General features: G+C 43.5%; 1 protein-coding gene across 1 annotated transcript in view; it reads left to right on the top strand.

Moving 5' to 3' along the window:
* The first annotated feature begins 247 nt into the window (after positions 1-247).
* Positions 248-17,196, top strand: part of LOC118370435 (enhancer of filamentation 1-like) — a 74,373-nt gene continuing 57,424 nt past the window's right edge. Inside the window, 1 exon segment of the mRNA XM_052472767.1 lies at positions 248-501. Within this exon segment, the coding sequence (XP_052328727.1) occupies positions 490-501 (12 nt within the window). The 5' untranslated portion in view covers positions 248-489.

Genomic DNA, 17,196 nt, shown 5'->3' with positions numbered 1-17,196 from the left:
CTAAAATACCTTTATAGGTGCATGTACATTGCATCAAGCGAAGTCCCAGAGGACATTGAGTCATAATTCACTACATTTTATAAACGCTTTCCTCCAGTGGTCCTTGTCTCTAACGTAATCAACAGACATGGACATTTAACATCGTAGCAGGCCGTTCATTATATGACGTCAGTTGTACTCTGCAGCGACTTGACCAATGAGTTAAGAGACATTGTAAATGAGCTGAGGCGCTCATGTAGTAAGATCATTCTCGTTCAGCGGCAACCAGATAAGTATATTGCAGAACCTGGGTGATACGCACGACTGGGTTGAAAATTATTGAAGGAAACATTCGCTTTTTTTTATTGTCGTTACCATTGACCAAATCTTGATGGCTGTTTTGTTCGCAAAATAAAACGTTTCGTTGCGACATTCACATGTGTTCTTTTTGACACGACAAGCGGATATTTTACACTTCCCCGGAGTCAGAGAGAAGACGAGGCGCTCAAAATGAAGTATAAAGTAAGTGACTGTTCACAAAGTCATTGAAATGAGATCTTCAGGAATTCACTGACAAGGTTGTTGTAACGGATTTATTAAATTATTGTGTGATATAAACTGGCAAAACACCAATATTTTATCTCCTTCAGACTAGACTTTATGTAGCCTAGGGCTATGTATTGGGGAAAAGTTAACTATTTTCACCACAAATAAAAACAAGAATGAACCTGAGTTAGTTTCCGTTTAGATGTAACAATGTTGTAACAACAGTGTTGTAGGCTAACCGCATTTGTGTAACAATGTTACCCAGGGAGACATTTAGCCCACCGCTGCCTTGGGATGTCAACGCGGGAAGAGGGTGTTCCGTGGTCTGTCAGTTCGTTCTTTGGCCTCCAATCATAAACAGGGACATTGCGATATTAATTACATTGGTTTAAAATATATATGTCAGGTTGCTTTCTCTGTGCGTTAGGCTATGCGCTCATCCAAAGTGGGCGAAGTGGGATTTAAAGTGCTGAAGTGATGCTCGAATCGCATGCGACGCTGAATACTAGCCTACATAAGAATGCTCTCCTCTACCGATGAATTCCCTCTCCTCTTCCCAATAATTCTCTCTCCTCTTCCCAATAATTCCCTCTCCTCTTCCCAATAATTCCCTCTCCTCTTCCCAATAATTCCCTCTCCTATTCCCAATAATTCCCTCTCCTCTTCCCAATAATTCCCTCTCCTCTTCCCAATAATTCCCTCTCCTATTCCCAATAATTCCCTCTCCTCTTCCCAATAATTCCCTCTCATCTTCCCAATAATTCTCTCTCCTCTTCCCAATAATTCTATCTCCTCTTCCCAATAATTCTCTCTCCTCTTCCCAATAGTTCTCTCTCCTCTTCCCAATAATTCTCTCTCCTCTTCCCAATAGTTCTCTCTCCTCTTCCCAATAATTCCCTCTACTCTTCCCAATAATTCTCTCTCCTCTTCCCAATAATTCCCTCTCCTCTTCCCAATAATAATTCCCTCTTCCTCTGCCCATGGGTCGATTTATTTCGGAGTAATCAAATACTCATGCGTTGACAGTGAATGCTATACCTTCACGGGTAATAAATAATACATGATTGTATCGAATCAGGTTACTTAGTAGGAGGATATGCCGGCACAGTCATTCTGAGTTATCTCTCTGTATCCCCTTGCTGTCCGTTCGACCGTGGCTGTAGCTTTGTTTGGGCAATATATTTAGTTTACACTCCAGGTCTGACGAACAAACGAGACATTCAGTGAAGTTGATTTAACCCATTCTACTCTGTGGGTGTGAGTCCTAGCACTGACTGGCCTGTTGTAACAAGTAAACCTCTTTATACATCATTGTCTCCATGACATAGCATATTCAGGGTTTTTTAAAAGCTGCTGAGATTGCATAATTGAATAGACTTCACTGTTCATGAGATCTGTAAAGAAACAGATTGCTCAATCAGGGCCTGGCTATGCCTCAGCATCAGCATAAATTCCTGCCTTGGGGGCATGGAGCTGTCTGTCTCTCAACTCCTAAGTCAAGAAAACCTGACCTTTCCGTCACCATTAACAAACTCTGTAAGGCATTGATTGGAGCTTATGAAAAGACCCCACTTCCTACTATGGTTTGAGGTTCAGTACTCTTCTCGATTGGAATGCTTTTGTCTACTTCACACTATCAAGGAAATGTAGGGCACTTGGCAAGAGAGCTGGTCATACGTTCTGGAACCGACTGATGGGGCTGTTTGGAATCCTCCAAAATACTGTACTTACTGAAATAACCACCTCTGTTGTTCTTTATTGGAGTCATGTGCTTGGGTCTGAAGTCTGTGTTATCCGACCATATTAGGAATGTCAGAGCTGGCTGTCATGCAAAGCTGTGATGTAGTTTTCTGGTGTTTCGGTAGTATTAAGGGCCAATGACTTCAGTGTTAAATTACCACAACGCTGTAATACTCGGCTTGGCCTTAATCTTTGGGAAAATAACCCACATCTAGATTAGTATTAGAAGACCCCTCATTAGTATTAGAAGTCCACTTCACACTTCTGAGTGCATGGCGCATGCAGGGAAAAGTGATTGCGGCGTCATGTGTGTTTCGTCATGCCTGTGTATTCAGCCTTATACTCCAGGGCTCTTTAGGGCTACAGGGTTTGTTATCAGGCCCTGTAGGGGTTGGATCGGTATACTCCTCTCTACTACTCTCTACTACTCCACTCCTCTCTACTACTCTCTACTACTCCACTCCTCTCTCCTCTCTCTACTACTCTCTACTACTCCACTCCTCTCTCTCCTCTCTCTACTACTCTCTATTACTCCACTCCTCTCTACTACTCTCTACTACTCACTCCTCTCTACTACTCTCTACTACTCCACTCCTCTCTACTACTCTCTACTACTCCACTCCTCTCTCTCCTCTCTCTACTACTCTCTATTACTCCACTCCTCTCTACTACTCTCGACTACTCCACTCCTCTCTACTACTCTCTACTACTCCACTCCTCTCTCCTCTCTCTACTACTCTCTATTACTCCACTCCTCTCTACTACTCTACTACTCCACTCCTCTCTACTACTCCACTCGTCTCGACTACTCTCTACTACTCCACTCCTCTCTACTACTCTCTATTACTCCACTCCTCTCTACTACTCTCTACTACTCCACTCCTCTCTACTACTCTCTACTACTCCACTCCCCTCTACTACTCCACTCCTCTCTAGTACACTCTAGTACTCTCTACTACTCCACTCCTCTCTACTACTCTCTCCTACTCTACTCCTCTCTACTACTCCACTCCTCTCTCTACTACTCCTCTCCTCTCTCTACTACTCTCTACTACTCCACTCCTCTTTACTACCTTATACTACTCTCTACTACTCCACTCCTCTCTACTACTTTCTACAACTCTCTATTACTCCACTCCTCTCTACTGCTCCACTCCTCTCTCTACTACTCCACTCCTTTCTCTACTACTCTCTACTACTCCACTCCTCTCTCTACTACTCCACTCCTCTATCTACTACTCCACTCCTCTCTCTACTACTCTCTAATACTCTCTACTTCTCCACTCCACTCTCTACTACTCCACTCCTTTCTCTACTACTCCCTACTACGCCACTCCACTCTCTACTACTCCACTCCTCTCTCTACTACTCCACTCCTCTCTCTAATATTCCACTCCTCTCTCTACTACTCCACTCCTTTCTCTACTACTCTCTACTACCCCACTCCTCTCTCAACTACTCCACTCCTCTCTCTACTACTCCACTCCTCTCTCTACTACTCCACTCCTTTCTCTACTACTCTCTACTACTCCACTCCTCTCTCTACTACTCCACTCCTTTCTCTACTACTCTCTAATACTCTCTACTTCTCCACTCCTCTCTCTACTACTCCACTCCTTTCTCTACTACTCTCTGCTACCCCACTCCTCTCTCAACTACTCCACTCCTCTCTCTACTACTCCACTCCTTTCTCTACTACTCCACTCCTCTCTCTACTACTCCACTCCTTTCTTTACTACTCTCTAATACTCTCTACTTCTCCACTCCTCTCTCTACTACCCCACTCCTTTCTCTACTACTCTCTACTACCCCACTCCTCTCTCAATTACTCCACTCCTCTCTCTACTACTCCACTCCTCTCTCTACTACTCCACTCCTTTCTCTACTACTCTCTAATACTCTCTACTTCTCCACTCCACTCTCTACTACTCCACTCCTTTCTCTAGTACTCTCTACTACTCCACTCCACTCTCTACTACTCTCTACTACCCCACTCCTCTCTCTACTACTCCACTCCTCTCTCTACTACTCCACTCCTTTCTCTACTGCTCTCTACTACTCCACTCCTTTCTCTACTGCTCTCTACTACTCCACTCCTCTCTCTACTACTCCACTCCTTTCTCTACTGCTCTCTACTACTCCACTCCTTTCTCTACTACTCTCGAATAGTCTCTACTACTCCACTCCTTTCTCTACTACTCTTTACTATTCCACTCCTCTCTCTACTACTCCACTCTTCTCTCAACTACTCCACTCCTCTCTCTACTACTCCACTCCTCTCTCTACTACTCCACCCCTCTCTCTACTACTCCACTCTTCTCTCTACTACTCCACTCCTTTCTCTAGTACTCTACTGCTCCACTCCTCTCTCTACTACTCCACTCCTTTCTCTACTACTCCACTCCTTTCTCTACTACTCCACTCCACTCTCTACTACTCTCTACTACCCCACTCCTCTCTCTTCTACTCCACCCCTTTCTCTACTACTCTCTAATAGTCTCTACTACTCCACTCCACTCTCTACTACTCAACTCTTTTCTCTACTACTCTCTCTACTACTACTCCACTCCTCTCTCTCTACTACCCCACTCTTCTCTCAACTACTCCACTCCTCTCTCTACAACTCCATCACTCTCTCTACTACTTCACTCCTCTCTCTACTACTCTCTACTACTCTCTACTTCTCTACTACTCTCTACTTCTCTACTACTCTCTACTACTCTACTCCTCTCTCTACTACTCCACTCCTTCCTCTACTACTCTCTACTACTCCACTCCACTCTCTACTACTCCACTCCTTCCTCTACTACTCTCTACTACTCCACTCCACTCTCTACTACTCTCTACTACTCAACTCCTCTCTCTACTACTCTCTACTACTCTCTACTACTCTACTCCTCTCTCTACTACTCTCTTCTACTCTCTACTACTCCACTCCACTCTCTACTACTCTCTACTACTCCACTCCTCTCTCTACTACTCTCTACTACGCCACTCCACTCTCTACTACTCCACCCCTCTCTCTACTACTCCACTCTTCTCTCTACTACTCCACTCCTTTCTCTAGTACTCTACTGCTCCACTCCTCTCTCTACTACTCCACTCCTTTCTCTACTACTCCACTCCTTTCTCTACTACTCCACTCCACTCTCTACTACTCTCTACTACCCCACTCCTCTCTCTTCTACTCCACCCCTCTCTCTACTACTCCACTCCTTTCTCTACTGCTCTCTACTACTCCACTCCTCTCTCTACTACTCGACTTCTTTCTCTACTACTCTCTAATAGTCTCTACTACTCCACTCCACTCTCTACTACTCCACTCTTTTCTCTACTACTCTCTACTACTCCACTCCTCTCTCTACTACCCCACTCTTCTCTCAACTACTCCACTCCACTCTCTACAACTCCATCACTCTCTCTACTACTTCACTCCTCTCTCTACTACTCTCTACTTCTCTACTACTCTCTACTACTCTACTCCACTCTCTACTACTCTCTACTTCTCTACTACTCTCTACTACTCTACTCCACTCTCTACTACTCTCTACTACTCCACTCCTCTCTCTACTACTCTCTACTACTCTCTACTTCTCTACTACTCTCTACTACTCTCTACTACTCTACTCCACTCTCTACTACTCTCTACTACTCCACTCCTCTCTCTACTACTCTCTACTACTCCACTTCTCTCTCTACTACTCTCTACTACTCCACTCCTCTCTCTACTACTCTATTCTACTCTCTACTACTCCACTCCTCTCTCTACTACTCTCTACTTCTCTACTACTCTCTACTACTCTACTCCTCTCTCTACTACTCCACTCCTTCCTCTACTACTCTCTACTACTCCACTCCACTCTCTACTACTCCACTCCTTCCTCTACTACTCTCTACTACTCCACTCCACTCTCTACTACTCTCTACTACTCTACTCCTCTCTCTACTACTCTCTACTACTCCACTCCACTCTCTACTACTCCACTCCTTCCTCTACTACTCTCTACTACTCCACTCCACTCTCTACTACTCTCTACTACTCAACTCCTCTCTCTACTACTCTCTACTACTCTCTACTACTCCACTCCTCTCTCTACTACTCTCTTCTACTCTCTACTACTCCACTCCACTCTCTACTACTCTCTACTACGCCACTCCACTCTCTACTACTCCACTCCTTCCTCTACTACTCTCTACTACTCTCCACTACTCTCTACTACTCCACTCTTCTCGCTACTACTCTCTACTACGCCACTCCTCTCTCTACTACTCCACTCCTTCCTCTACTACTCTCTACTACTCCACTCCTCTCTCTTCTACTCCTCTTCTCTCTCCACTACTCTCTACTACTCTCTACTCTGCCACGTTTGTCTGAGAGGGCTTAGCAATAGCACAGACACCACCACACCATTCAATCTGTGATAACCTATCTTTATTATGCAACATAACAAAGAAAGGGAAGGTTGGACATATGCTAGGCTGGGATAGGTCAGGCAGTCAGGGACCTGACCTCTGGTTACACTTCACAGGATGAGTCCCAAATGCCACCCTATGTAGTGCACTACTTTTTACCAGGGTCCATTAGCCTGTGGTCAAAAGTAGTCCACTATATAGATTAAATGACACACTAATAGCTATCTTCTGTCTGTTCCTGAGTCAGTCATTCTGGTTGACGGTTTACAGCCTTTATCTTCTGACATAGCCCAGTTTAATCCAGTTAAATATTGACAGGAAGTGTTCTGTCCCTTCTATCAGATGCTCCTCCTCTTACTGGAGGTGAATTATTCATAGCGCTGAAGTGTTAAGTATTAAATTCCTCCTGGATTGTTTATGTTTTGCCCTGGGAACACTGAATGCGTACCAAATGACAAACTATTCCCTGGCCTATATAGTCCACTACTTTTCTCAAACCACCCGGGTCAGATGAAATGGACTCGCTGGCTGCCTGCCGGACTGTCTGGGGTTCACAGATTCATAACACCGGACTGTCTGGGGTTCACAGATTCATAACACCGGACTGTCTGGGGTTCACAGATTCATAACACCGGACTGTCTGGGGTTCACAGATTCATAACACCGGACTGTCTGGGGTTCACAGATTCATAACACCGGACTGTCTGGGGTTCACAGATTCATAACACTGGACTGTCTGGGGTTCACAGATTCATAACACTGGACTGTCTGGGGTTCACAGATTCATAACACCGGACTGTCTGGGGTTCACAGATTCATAACACTGGACTGTCTGGGGTTCACAGATTCATAACACTGGACTGTCTGGGGTTCACAGATTCATAACACCGGACTGTCTGGGGTTCACAGATTCATAACACCGGACTGTCTGGGGTTCACAGATTCATAACACCGGACTGTCTGGGGTTCACAGATTCATAACACCGGACTGTCTGGGGTTCACAGATTCATAACACTGGACTGTCTGGGGTTCACAGATTCATAACATTGGACTGCCTGGGGTTCAAAGATTCATAACATTGGACTGCCTGGGGTTCACAGATTCATAACACTGGACTGTCTGGGGTTCACAGATTCATAACACCGGACTGTCTGGGGTTCACAGATTCATAACACTGGACTGTCTGGGGTTCACAGATTCATAACATTGGACTGCCTGGGGTTCAAAGATTCATAACACCGGACTGTCTGGGGTTCACAGATTCATAACACTGGACTGTCTGGGGTTCACAGATTCATAACACTGGACTGTCTGGGGTTCACAGATTCATAACACCGGACTGTCTGGGGTTCACAGATTCATAACATTGGACTGCCTGGGGTTCAAAGATTCATAACACCGGACTGCCTGGGGTTCAAAGATTCATAACACCGGACTGCCTGGGGTTCACAGATTCATAACACTGAAACAGGGAAGAGAGAGAGAGAGGGAGAGAGAGGGAGAGAGGGAGAGAGAATATCATACACTACTCATTAATCAAATGTAGAACTTTTATTATTCAGAAACATACCGTCACATACCACCAGACCATCAAGAAATGAGAAAAATATTGTGATGTGTATATTTTGGTCATAATGGCTCAGTCCTACATACCCATAGTAGTCCAACATCCACCCCCTTTAAGCTGGTTCTTTTGAGACTAACAGTACATAAACCGTGGTAGAAATAGCTCCACCACCACAGTGAAGACTGATTAGGTGAACCAAACTTCTTCTGGGGTGTGTTTTCTCTCTTTCTTCTTCTGGGGTGTGTTTTCTCTCTTTCTTCTTCTGGGGTGTGTTTTCTCTCTTTCTTCTTCTGGGGTGTGTTTTCTCTCTTTCTTCTTCTGGGGTGTGTTTTCTCTCTTTCTTCTTCTGGGGTGTGTTTTCTCTCTTTCTTCTTCTGGGGTGTGTTTTCTCTCTTTCTTCTTCTGGGGTGTGTTTTCTCTCTTTCTTCTTCTGGGGTGTGTTTTCTCTCTTTCTTCTTCTGGGGTGTGTTTTCTCTCTTTCTTCTTCTGGGGTGTGTTTTCTCTCTTTCTTCTTCTGGGGTGTGTTTTCTCTCTTTCTTCTTCTGGGGTGTGTTTTCTCTTCTGGGGTGTGTTTTCTTTCTTCTTCTGGGGTGTGTTTTCTCTCTTTCTTCTTCTGGGGTGTGTTTTTCTCTCTCTTTCTTCTTCTGGGGTGTGTTTTCTCTTGTTTTCTGGGGTGTGTTTTCTCTTTCTTCTTCTGGGGTGTGTTTTCTCTCTTTCTTCTTCTGGGTTTGTGTTTTCTCTCTTTCTTCTTCTGGGGTGTGTTTTCTCTCTTTCTTCTTCTGGGGTGTGTTTTCTCTCTTTCTTCTTCTGGGGTGTGTTTTCTCTCTTTCTTCTTCTGGGGTGTGTTTTCTCTCTTTCTTCTTCTGGGGTGTGTTTTCTCTCTTTCTTCTTCTGGGGTGTGTTTTTCTCTCTTTTCTTCTTCTGGGGTGTGTTTTCTCTATTTCTTCTTCTGGGGTGTGTTTTCTCTCTTTCTTCTTTTCTTCTTCTGGGGTGTGTTTTCTCTCTTTCTTCTTCTGGGGTGTGTTTTCTCTCTTTCTTCTTCTGGGGTGTGTTTTCTCTCTTTCTTCTTCTGGGGTGTGTTTTCTCTCTTTCTTCTTCTGGGGTGTGTTTTCTCTCTTTCTTCTTTTGGGGTGTGTTTTCTCTCTTTCTTCTTCTGGGGTGTGTTTTCTCTCTTTCTTGCGGGCTCAGGTGCCAGGCAGCGGTCCAAAGAGAATGGGGGCGGAGGAGAGACTGAAGACATTGTTCTGCAAGCCAGTGATTGAGGACAGAGGAGGGGGGGTTTCTAATACTGAAAGAGAAAGAAACTGAAAGAAATAGGAAGTGGGGTAGGCGGAGCGAGGGGAAATAGAGCTGGGTGTGTGAGATGGGGGTGGGGTGGTTGGGTCCAGGAGCTCCCCATGACTAAAACCCTCCTGGAGGAATGTGTATGGAGAGGTTAGTCAGAAGATGCACTTGATTGTTTCAAGGTTTCCCCTTCTCATTGGCTACGAGAGTTTAGCCCAGCTAGGGGGCCCACCAAGAGTTCACAGTCTTTTCAGTGTGTGTGTGTGTGTGTGTGTGTGTGGCATTGCTCAGAAAGATCACTTCTCTGTCCGTGCAGGCATTTGTATTCTCCAGGAGAAGAACAGGGTTGATTCATGGAGCAGATTTCAGCCATAGTTGAATATACAATCCTCTCCTTTGTTGTAAGGCCTTTCTCTCACAAATCAACCTTTTACTGAGGGAGCCTGTACCCGTGTAATTACAAAGACATTGTTATGCAGGTACATTGGTATGACATGACCATTGCATTTCAATGTTCTTACTTTCAATATCAAATCATTCTTAGTCCTTTCAATATAAGACCCCACAAAACAAACTCACTATGTTGTTTACATAAGGTGGTGAAAAGTTTGGGAGACATTTTAGAGTTTAGTTTGCTTGTACGCTTGCATAAGTGTTTGTGTGTGTGTGTGTACTCAGTTTCTCTACACCTCTCTGGAGATATTTCTGAATTCTCCCTGTTGTTGCCCCCACTTCCCCCCCTTCCCCCCCCCTCGTCAACAAAATGTTCCACTGTGAGCAGCGTGAAGAGCACATTCCCCTGCTATGAATGAACAAAGGTTCCACACCCCCTGCTGTGCCATTGCACTGTGGGCCCGAGCATTACCATGTGGGGAGAGGCAGGATGCATTACGGGCCGCGGCGCCTGAGAGTTCTCTGCCTTACATCAATAACAATACAAAACCAATCATTTCCATGTTTAACCTTAGGAGGAAATCAATCAAACTGATCCTAGATCTCTCTCAGATGGTTGTGAATATGGGCCTGGGTCAAAAGTTGTTCACCGTCTAGGGAATAGGGTGCCATTTGGGATTCCGTCCTGATGTCAAACTAAAAGAACCTGGACAGCTGAGAACATGGTGGTCCAGCCAAGAAGTTCCCATGCTGCTAAGTCATTCTCAAGCTCAGCTTTCACAACAAATTGCCTTGTATGCAAGCAGCTACTGTGCGTTTCGTGCCTGGGAGAGTCAGTGTGGGTGTCTGTGTTAGAGTGAGTAAATAGCAGTGTCTACGTTAGTTGCTATTTTGTAAGCCGGCAAATATCTTGTTTTATAATGTCACTCCTTGTGGAGTAAATTACTCTCCTTTTTTCCCCAAAGTGGTCCGTTTATGAATTAAAGATACTACGATGGAGGACGTTTTATATTTTTGTGTTCGGGCAGAACCTCTTTGTGGAGCGTGAATTTGAGAGGACAGTGTGAAGCGAAACCTGGTGTGTTTCTATGTAAAGCCATGAAATGTGTTCCTGTATAGATACCGTAAACACATCGTACATCTTGGCCAATAGCTTTGACGGATTATGTCCCCAAGGGTTACTAGGTTACATCCCCCCCTTGGCATCTTTTACGCCCCTTATCCCTCTTAATAGAACACCCTTCTTCCCCAGAGCTGAGACCTCCTTTATCTTTGATCCCATGAATGCGGTTACATTAGTTGAGAGTCAAAAGTCTTCTGGCATGGCTTTTAGGTATGTCAAGGACTGTATTACACAATACACTACTATACTGAGCCCTTTGGAGAAGGCTATTCAATACACTACTATACTGAGCCCTTTAGAGAAGGCTATTCAATACACTACTATACTGAGCCCTTTAGAGAAGGCTATTCAATACACTACTATACTGAGCCCTTTGGAGAAGGCTATTCAATACACTACTATACTGAGCCCTTTAGAGAAGGCTATTCAATACACTACTATACTGAGCCATTTAGAGAAGGCTATTCAATACACTACTATACTGAGCCCTTTGGAGAAGGCTATTCAATACACTACTATACTGAGCCCTTTAGAGAAGGCTATTCAATACACTACTATACTGAGCCCTTTAGAGAAGGCTATTCAATACACTACTATACTGAGCCCTTTAGAGAAGGCTATTCAATACACTACTATACTGAGCCCTTTGGAGAAGGCTATTCAATACACTACTATACTGAGCCCTTTAGAGAAGGCTATTCAATACACTACTATACTGAGCCCTTTAGAGAAGGCTATTCAATACACTACTATACTGAGCCCTTTAGAGAAGGCTATTCAATACACTACTATACTGAGCCCTTTGGAGAAGGCTATTCAATACACTACTATACTGAGCCCTTTGGAGAAGGCTATTCAATACACTACTATACTGAGCCCTTTAGAGAAGGCTATTCAATACACTACTATACTGAGCCCTTTAGAGAAGGCTATTCAATACACTACTATACTGAGCCCTTTGGAGAAGGCTATTCAATACACTACTATACTGAGCCCTTTAGAGAAGGCTATTCAATACACTACTATACTGAGCCCTTTAGAGAAGGCTATTCAATACACTACTATACTGAGCCCTTTGGAGAAGGCTATTCAATACACTACTATACTGAGCCCTTTAGAGAAGGCTATTCAATACACTACTATACTGAGCCCTTTGGAGAAGGCTATTCAATACACTACTATACTGAGCCCTTTGGAGAAGGCTATTCAATACACTACTATACTGAGCCCTTTAGAGAAGGCTATTCAATACACTACTATACTGAGCCCTTTAGAGAAGGCTATTCAATACACGACTATACTGAGCCCTTTAGAGAAGGATATTCAATACACTACTATACTGAGCCCTTTGAAGAAGGCTATTCAATACACTACTATACTGAGCCCTTTAGAGAAGGCTATTCAATACACTACTATACTGAGCCCTTTAGAGAAGGCCATTCAATACACTACTATACTGAGCCCTTTAGAGAAGGCTATTCAATACACTACTATCCTGAGCCCTTTGGAGAAGGCTATTCAATACACTACTATACTGAGCCCTTTAGAGAAGGCTATTCAATACACTACTATACTGAGCCCTTTGGAGAAGGCTATTCAATACACTACTATACTGAGCCCTTTTGGTGAAGGCTATTCAATACACAATTCAAAATAATATACCCTTGTGTAGCTATGTTATCTGTGTTATTTTCTGTGGTAGAGGGTGTCAGTTGGCTACGTGGCCAGACAGAGATAAATCAGGCTAGAGTCTGAGTGTGTAAACAGGAACTGCTTCAGGCTAAGGAGGAATGGGGTGGAAATGGAGAGGAGAGAGGTGGACATCATGTCATCAATGTGACAATAAAACTAACAAACTGAGGGCTGACCCAAGGGTACGGAAGACATTTGTTTTACGTAATGGGCTTGGAGACGGTCAGACTGTACTCTGTGATTGGGGTCAATGAAGATCTTTAGATGTTGCGCTATCTGACATTCTGACCTGCCCACAATTGAAAGCTTTCATCTAGACTTTTACTGCTAGTCTTCGTTGAAAGTTGGTTTGGTGAAAGTTGGTGAGGGTGGAATACCTAACCAACACAGTAGACATGGGTACATCCACAAGAGAGTCTCAATTGGGAATGGTTCTATCAACAATATTAGATTTGACCTTTGATGAATGTGAAACGATCACATGTAAGCCTGAAATCGATGACACCTACGTCTGTTCTGAAACCCAACACGCAGGGTGGAAGGTTGTATCGACCGAGGACATCAGTTTGGTGCTAGCCTACATCTTGTGGAAATGTCAAGGTGAAGCTTAGCGCGCGTGTGTGGTTTGTACCAACATGCATTGCAGTTAGACACTACATTGCATATCCTGTTGAAGTTACAGTTGCCATGGTGTCACTGTTTACTGGAAGATTTCGGTGATACTATCAATGTGTCCGTCCCTGTGTGTAACGGAATATAGTGAATCATAGATGAGAGGAGGAAGGTGGGTGACAACGAGCTACTCTTATATTTATATACCATTTCCCCTATTTAGGTCGTTCACAATAAAACCCTCACAAAAGCGTTCAATTTGGCTGCTGGGGAGCAAGGAGACACCCAGCTCTGCTAAAACCATTGACAACTATGTGCCGTTTTCAAGGGATTGTTAAATAAATGTTCAAACTAATTTGGTTTTAATTTCATCTCTTGAAGAGCATCGTGAGAATTACACCGTTCCTATTATTCCACATTGAGCTCTGTCAACAGAGTTGTACAGCAACCAGTAAACATCAATTGATTTGTACATATTGTACTGTAGTCTGTAGCTGGACTGCAGCGTTGATTTACTACTGTACTGTAGTCTGTAGCTGGACTGCAGCGTTGATTTACTACTGTACTGTAGTCTGTAGCTGGACTGCAGCATTGATTTACTACTGTACTGTAGTCTGTAGCTGGACTGCAGCGTTGATTTACTACTGTACTGTAGTCTGTAGCTGGACTGCAGCGTTGATTTACTACTGTACTGTAGTCTGTAGCTGGACTGCAGCATTGATTTACTACTGTACTGTAGTCTGTAGCTGGACTGCAGCGTTGATTTACTACTGTACTGTAGTCTGTAGCTGGACTGTAGTGTTGATTTACTACTGTACTGTAGTCTGTAGCTGGACTGTAGTGTTGATTTACTACTGTACTGTAGTCTGTAGCTGGACTGCAGCATTGATTTACTACTGTACTGTAGTCTGTAGCTGGACTGTAGTGTTGATTTACTACTGTACTGTAGTCTGTAGCTGGACTGCAGCATTGATTTACTACTGTACTGTAGTCTGTAGCTGGACTGTAGTGTTGATTTACTACTGTACTGTAGTCTGTAGCTGGACTGTAGTGTTGATTTACTACTGTACTGTAGTCTGTAGCTGGACTGCAGCATTGATTTTACTACTGTACTGTAGTCTGTAGCTGGACTGTAGTGTTGATTTACTACTGTACTGTAGTCTGTAGCTGGACTGTAGTGTTGATTTACTACTGTACTGTAGTCTGTAGCTGGACTGCAGCATTGATTTACTACTGTACTGTAGTCTGTAGCTGGACTGTAGTGTTGATTTACTACTGTACTGTAGTCTGTAGCTGGACTGTAGTGTTGATTTACTACTGTACTGTAGTCTGTAGCTGGACTGTAGTGTTGATTTACTACTGTACTGTAGTCTGTAGCTGGACTGCAGCATTGATTTACTACTGTACTGTAGTCTGTAGCTGGACTGTAGTGTTGATTTACTACTGTACTGTAGTCTGTAGCTGGACTGTAGTGTTGATTTACTACTGTACTGTAGTCTGTAGCTGGACTGTAGTGTTGATTTACTACTGTACTGTAGTCTGTAGCTGGACTGCAGCATTGATTTACTACTGTACTGTAGTCTGGAGCTGGACTGCAGCATTGATTTACTACTGTACTGTAGTCTGTAGCTGAACTGTAGTGTTGATTTACTACTGTAATGTAGTCTGTAGCTGGACTGTAGTGTTGATTTACTACTGTACTGTAGTCTGTAGCTGGACTGCAGCATTGATTTACTACTGTACTGTAGTCTGTAGCTGGACTGTAGTGTTGATTTACTACTGTACTGTAGTCTGTAGCTGGACTGTAGTGTTGATTTACTACTGTACTGTAGTCTGTAGCTGGACTGCAGCATTGATTTACTACTGTACTGTAGTCTGTAGCTGGACTACAGCGTTGATTTACTACTGTACTGTAGTCTGTAGCTGGACTGTAGTGTTGATTTACTACTGTACTGTAGTCTGTAGCTGGACTGTAGTGTTGATTTACTACTGTACTGTAGTCTGTAGCTGGACTGTAGTGTTGATTTACTACTGTACTGTAGTCTGTAGCTGGACTGCAGCATTGATTTACTACTGTACTGTAGTCTGTAGCTGGACTGTAGTGTTGATTTACTACTGTACTGTAGTCTGTAGCTGGACTGTAGTGTTGATTTACTACTGTACTGTAGTCTGTAGCTGGACTGCAGCGTTGATTTACTACTGTACTGTAGTCTGTAGCTGGACTGTAGTGTTGATTTACTACTGTACTGTAGTCTGTAGCTGGACTGCATCATTGATTTACTACTGTACTGTAGTCTGGAGCTGGACTGCAGCATTGATTTACTACTGTACTGTAGTCTGTAGCTGGACTGCAGCGTTGATTTACTACTGTACTGTAGTCTGTAGCTGGACTGTAGTGTTGATTTACTACTGTACTGTAGTCTGTAGCTGGACTGTAGTGTTGATTTACTACTGTACTGTAGTCTGTAGCTGGACTGTAGTGTTGATTTACTACTGTACTGTAGTCTGTAGCTGGACTGCAGCATTGATTTACTACTGTACTGTAGTCTGTAGCTGGACTGTAGTGTTGATTTACTACTGTACTGTAGTCTGTAGCTGGACTGTAGTGTTGATTTACTACTGTACTGTAGTCTGTAGCTGGACTGTAGTGTTGATTTACTACTGTACTGTAGTCTGTAGCTGGACTGCAGCATTGATTTACTACTGTACTGTAGTCTGTAGCTGGACTGTAGTGTTGATTTACTACTGTACTGTAGTCTGTAGCTGGACTGCAGCATTGATTTACTACTGTACTGTAGTCTGTAGCTGGACTGCAGCGTTGATTTACTACTGTACTGTAGTCTGTAGCTGGACTGTAGTGTTGATTTACTACTGTACTGTAGTCTGTAGCTGGACTGCAGCGTTGATTTACTACTGTACTGTAGTCTGTAGCTGGACTGCAGCATTGATTTACTACTGTACTGTAGTCTGTAGCTGGACTGTAGTGTTGATTTACTACTGTACTGTAGTCTGTAGCTGGACTGCAGCATTGATTTACTACTGTACTGTAGTCTGTAGCTGGACTGTAGTGTTGATTTACTACTGTACTGTAGTCTGTAGCTGGACTGTATTGTTGATTTACTACTGTACTGTAGTCTGTAGCTGGACTGCAGCATTGATTTTACTACTGTACTGTAGTCTGTAGCTGGACTGTAGTGTTGATTTACTACTGTACTGTAGTCTGTAGCTGGACTGTAGTGTTGATTTACTACTGTACTGTAGTCTGTAGCTGGACTGCAGCATTGATTTACTACTGTACTGTAGTCTGTAGCTGGACTGTAGTGTTGATTTACTACTGTACTGTAGTCTGTAGCTGGACTGTAGTGTTGATTTACTACTGTACTGTAGTCTGTAGCTGGACTGTAGTGTTGATTTACTACTGTACTGTAGTCTGTAGCTGGACTGCAGCATTGATTTACTACTGTACTGTAGTCTGTAGCTGGACTGTAGTGTTGATTTACTACTGTACTGTAGTCTGTAGCTGGACTGTAGTGTTGATTTACTACTGTACTGTAGTCTGTAGCTGGACTGTAGTGTTGATTTACTACTGTACTGTAGTCTGTAGCTGGACTGCAGCATTGATTTACTACTGTACTGTAGTCTGTAGCTGGACTGTAGTGTTGATTTACTACTGTACTGTAGTCTGTAGCTGGACTGTAGTGTTGATTTACTACTGTACTGTAGTCTGTAGCTGGACTGCAGCGTTGATTTACTACTGTACTGTAGTCTGTAGCTGGACTGTAGTGTTGATTTACTACTGTACTGTAGTCTGTAGCTGGACTGCATCATTGATTTACTACTGTACTG

The sequence above is a fragment of the Oncorhynchus keta genome, chromosome 20 (assembly GCF_023373465.1).
Source record: "Oncorhynchus keta strain PuntledgeMale-10-30-2019 chromosome 20, Oket_V2, whole genome shotgun sequence".
NCBI classification, from domain to species: Eukaryota; Metazoa; Chordata; class Actinopteri; order Salmoniformes; family Salmonidae; genus Oncorhynchus; species Oncorhynchus keta.
The sequence above is the reverse complement of the archived record's forward strand: the minus strand, read 5'-3'. Positions and strand labels throughout refer to the sequence as shown.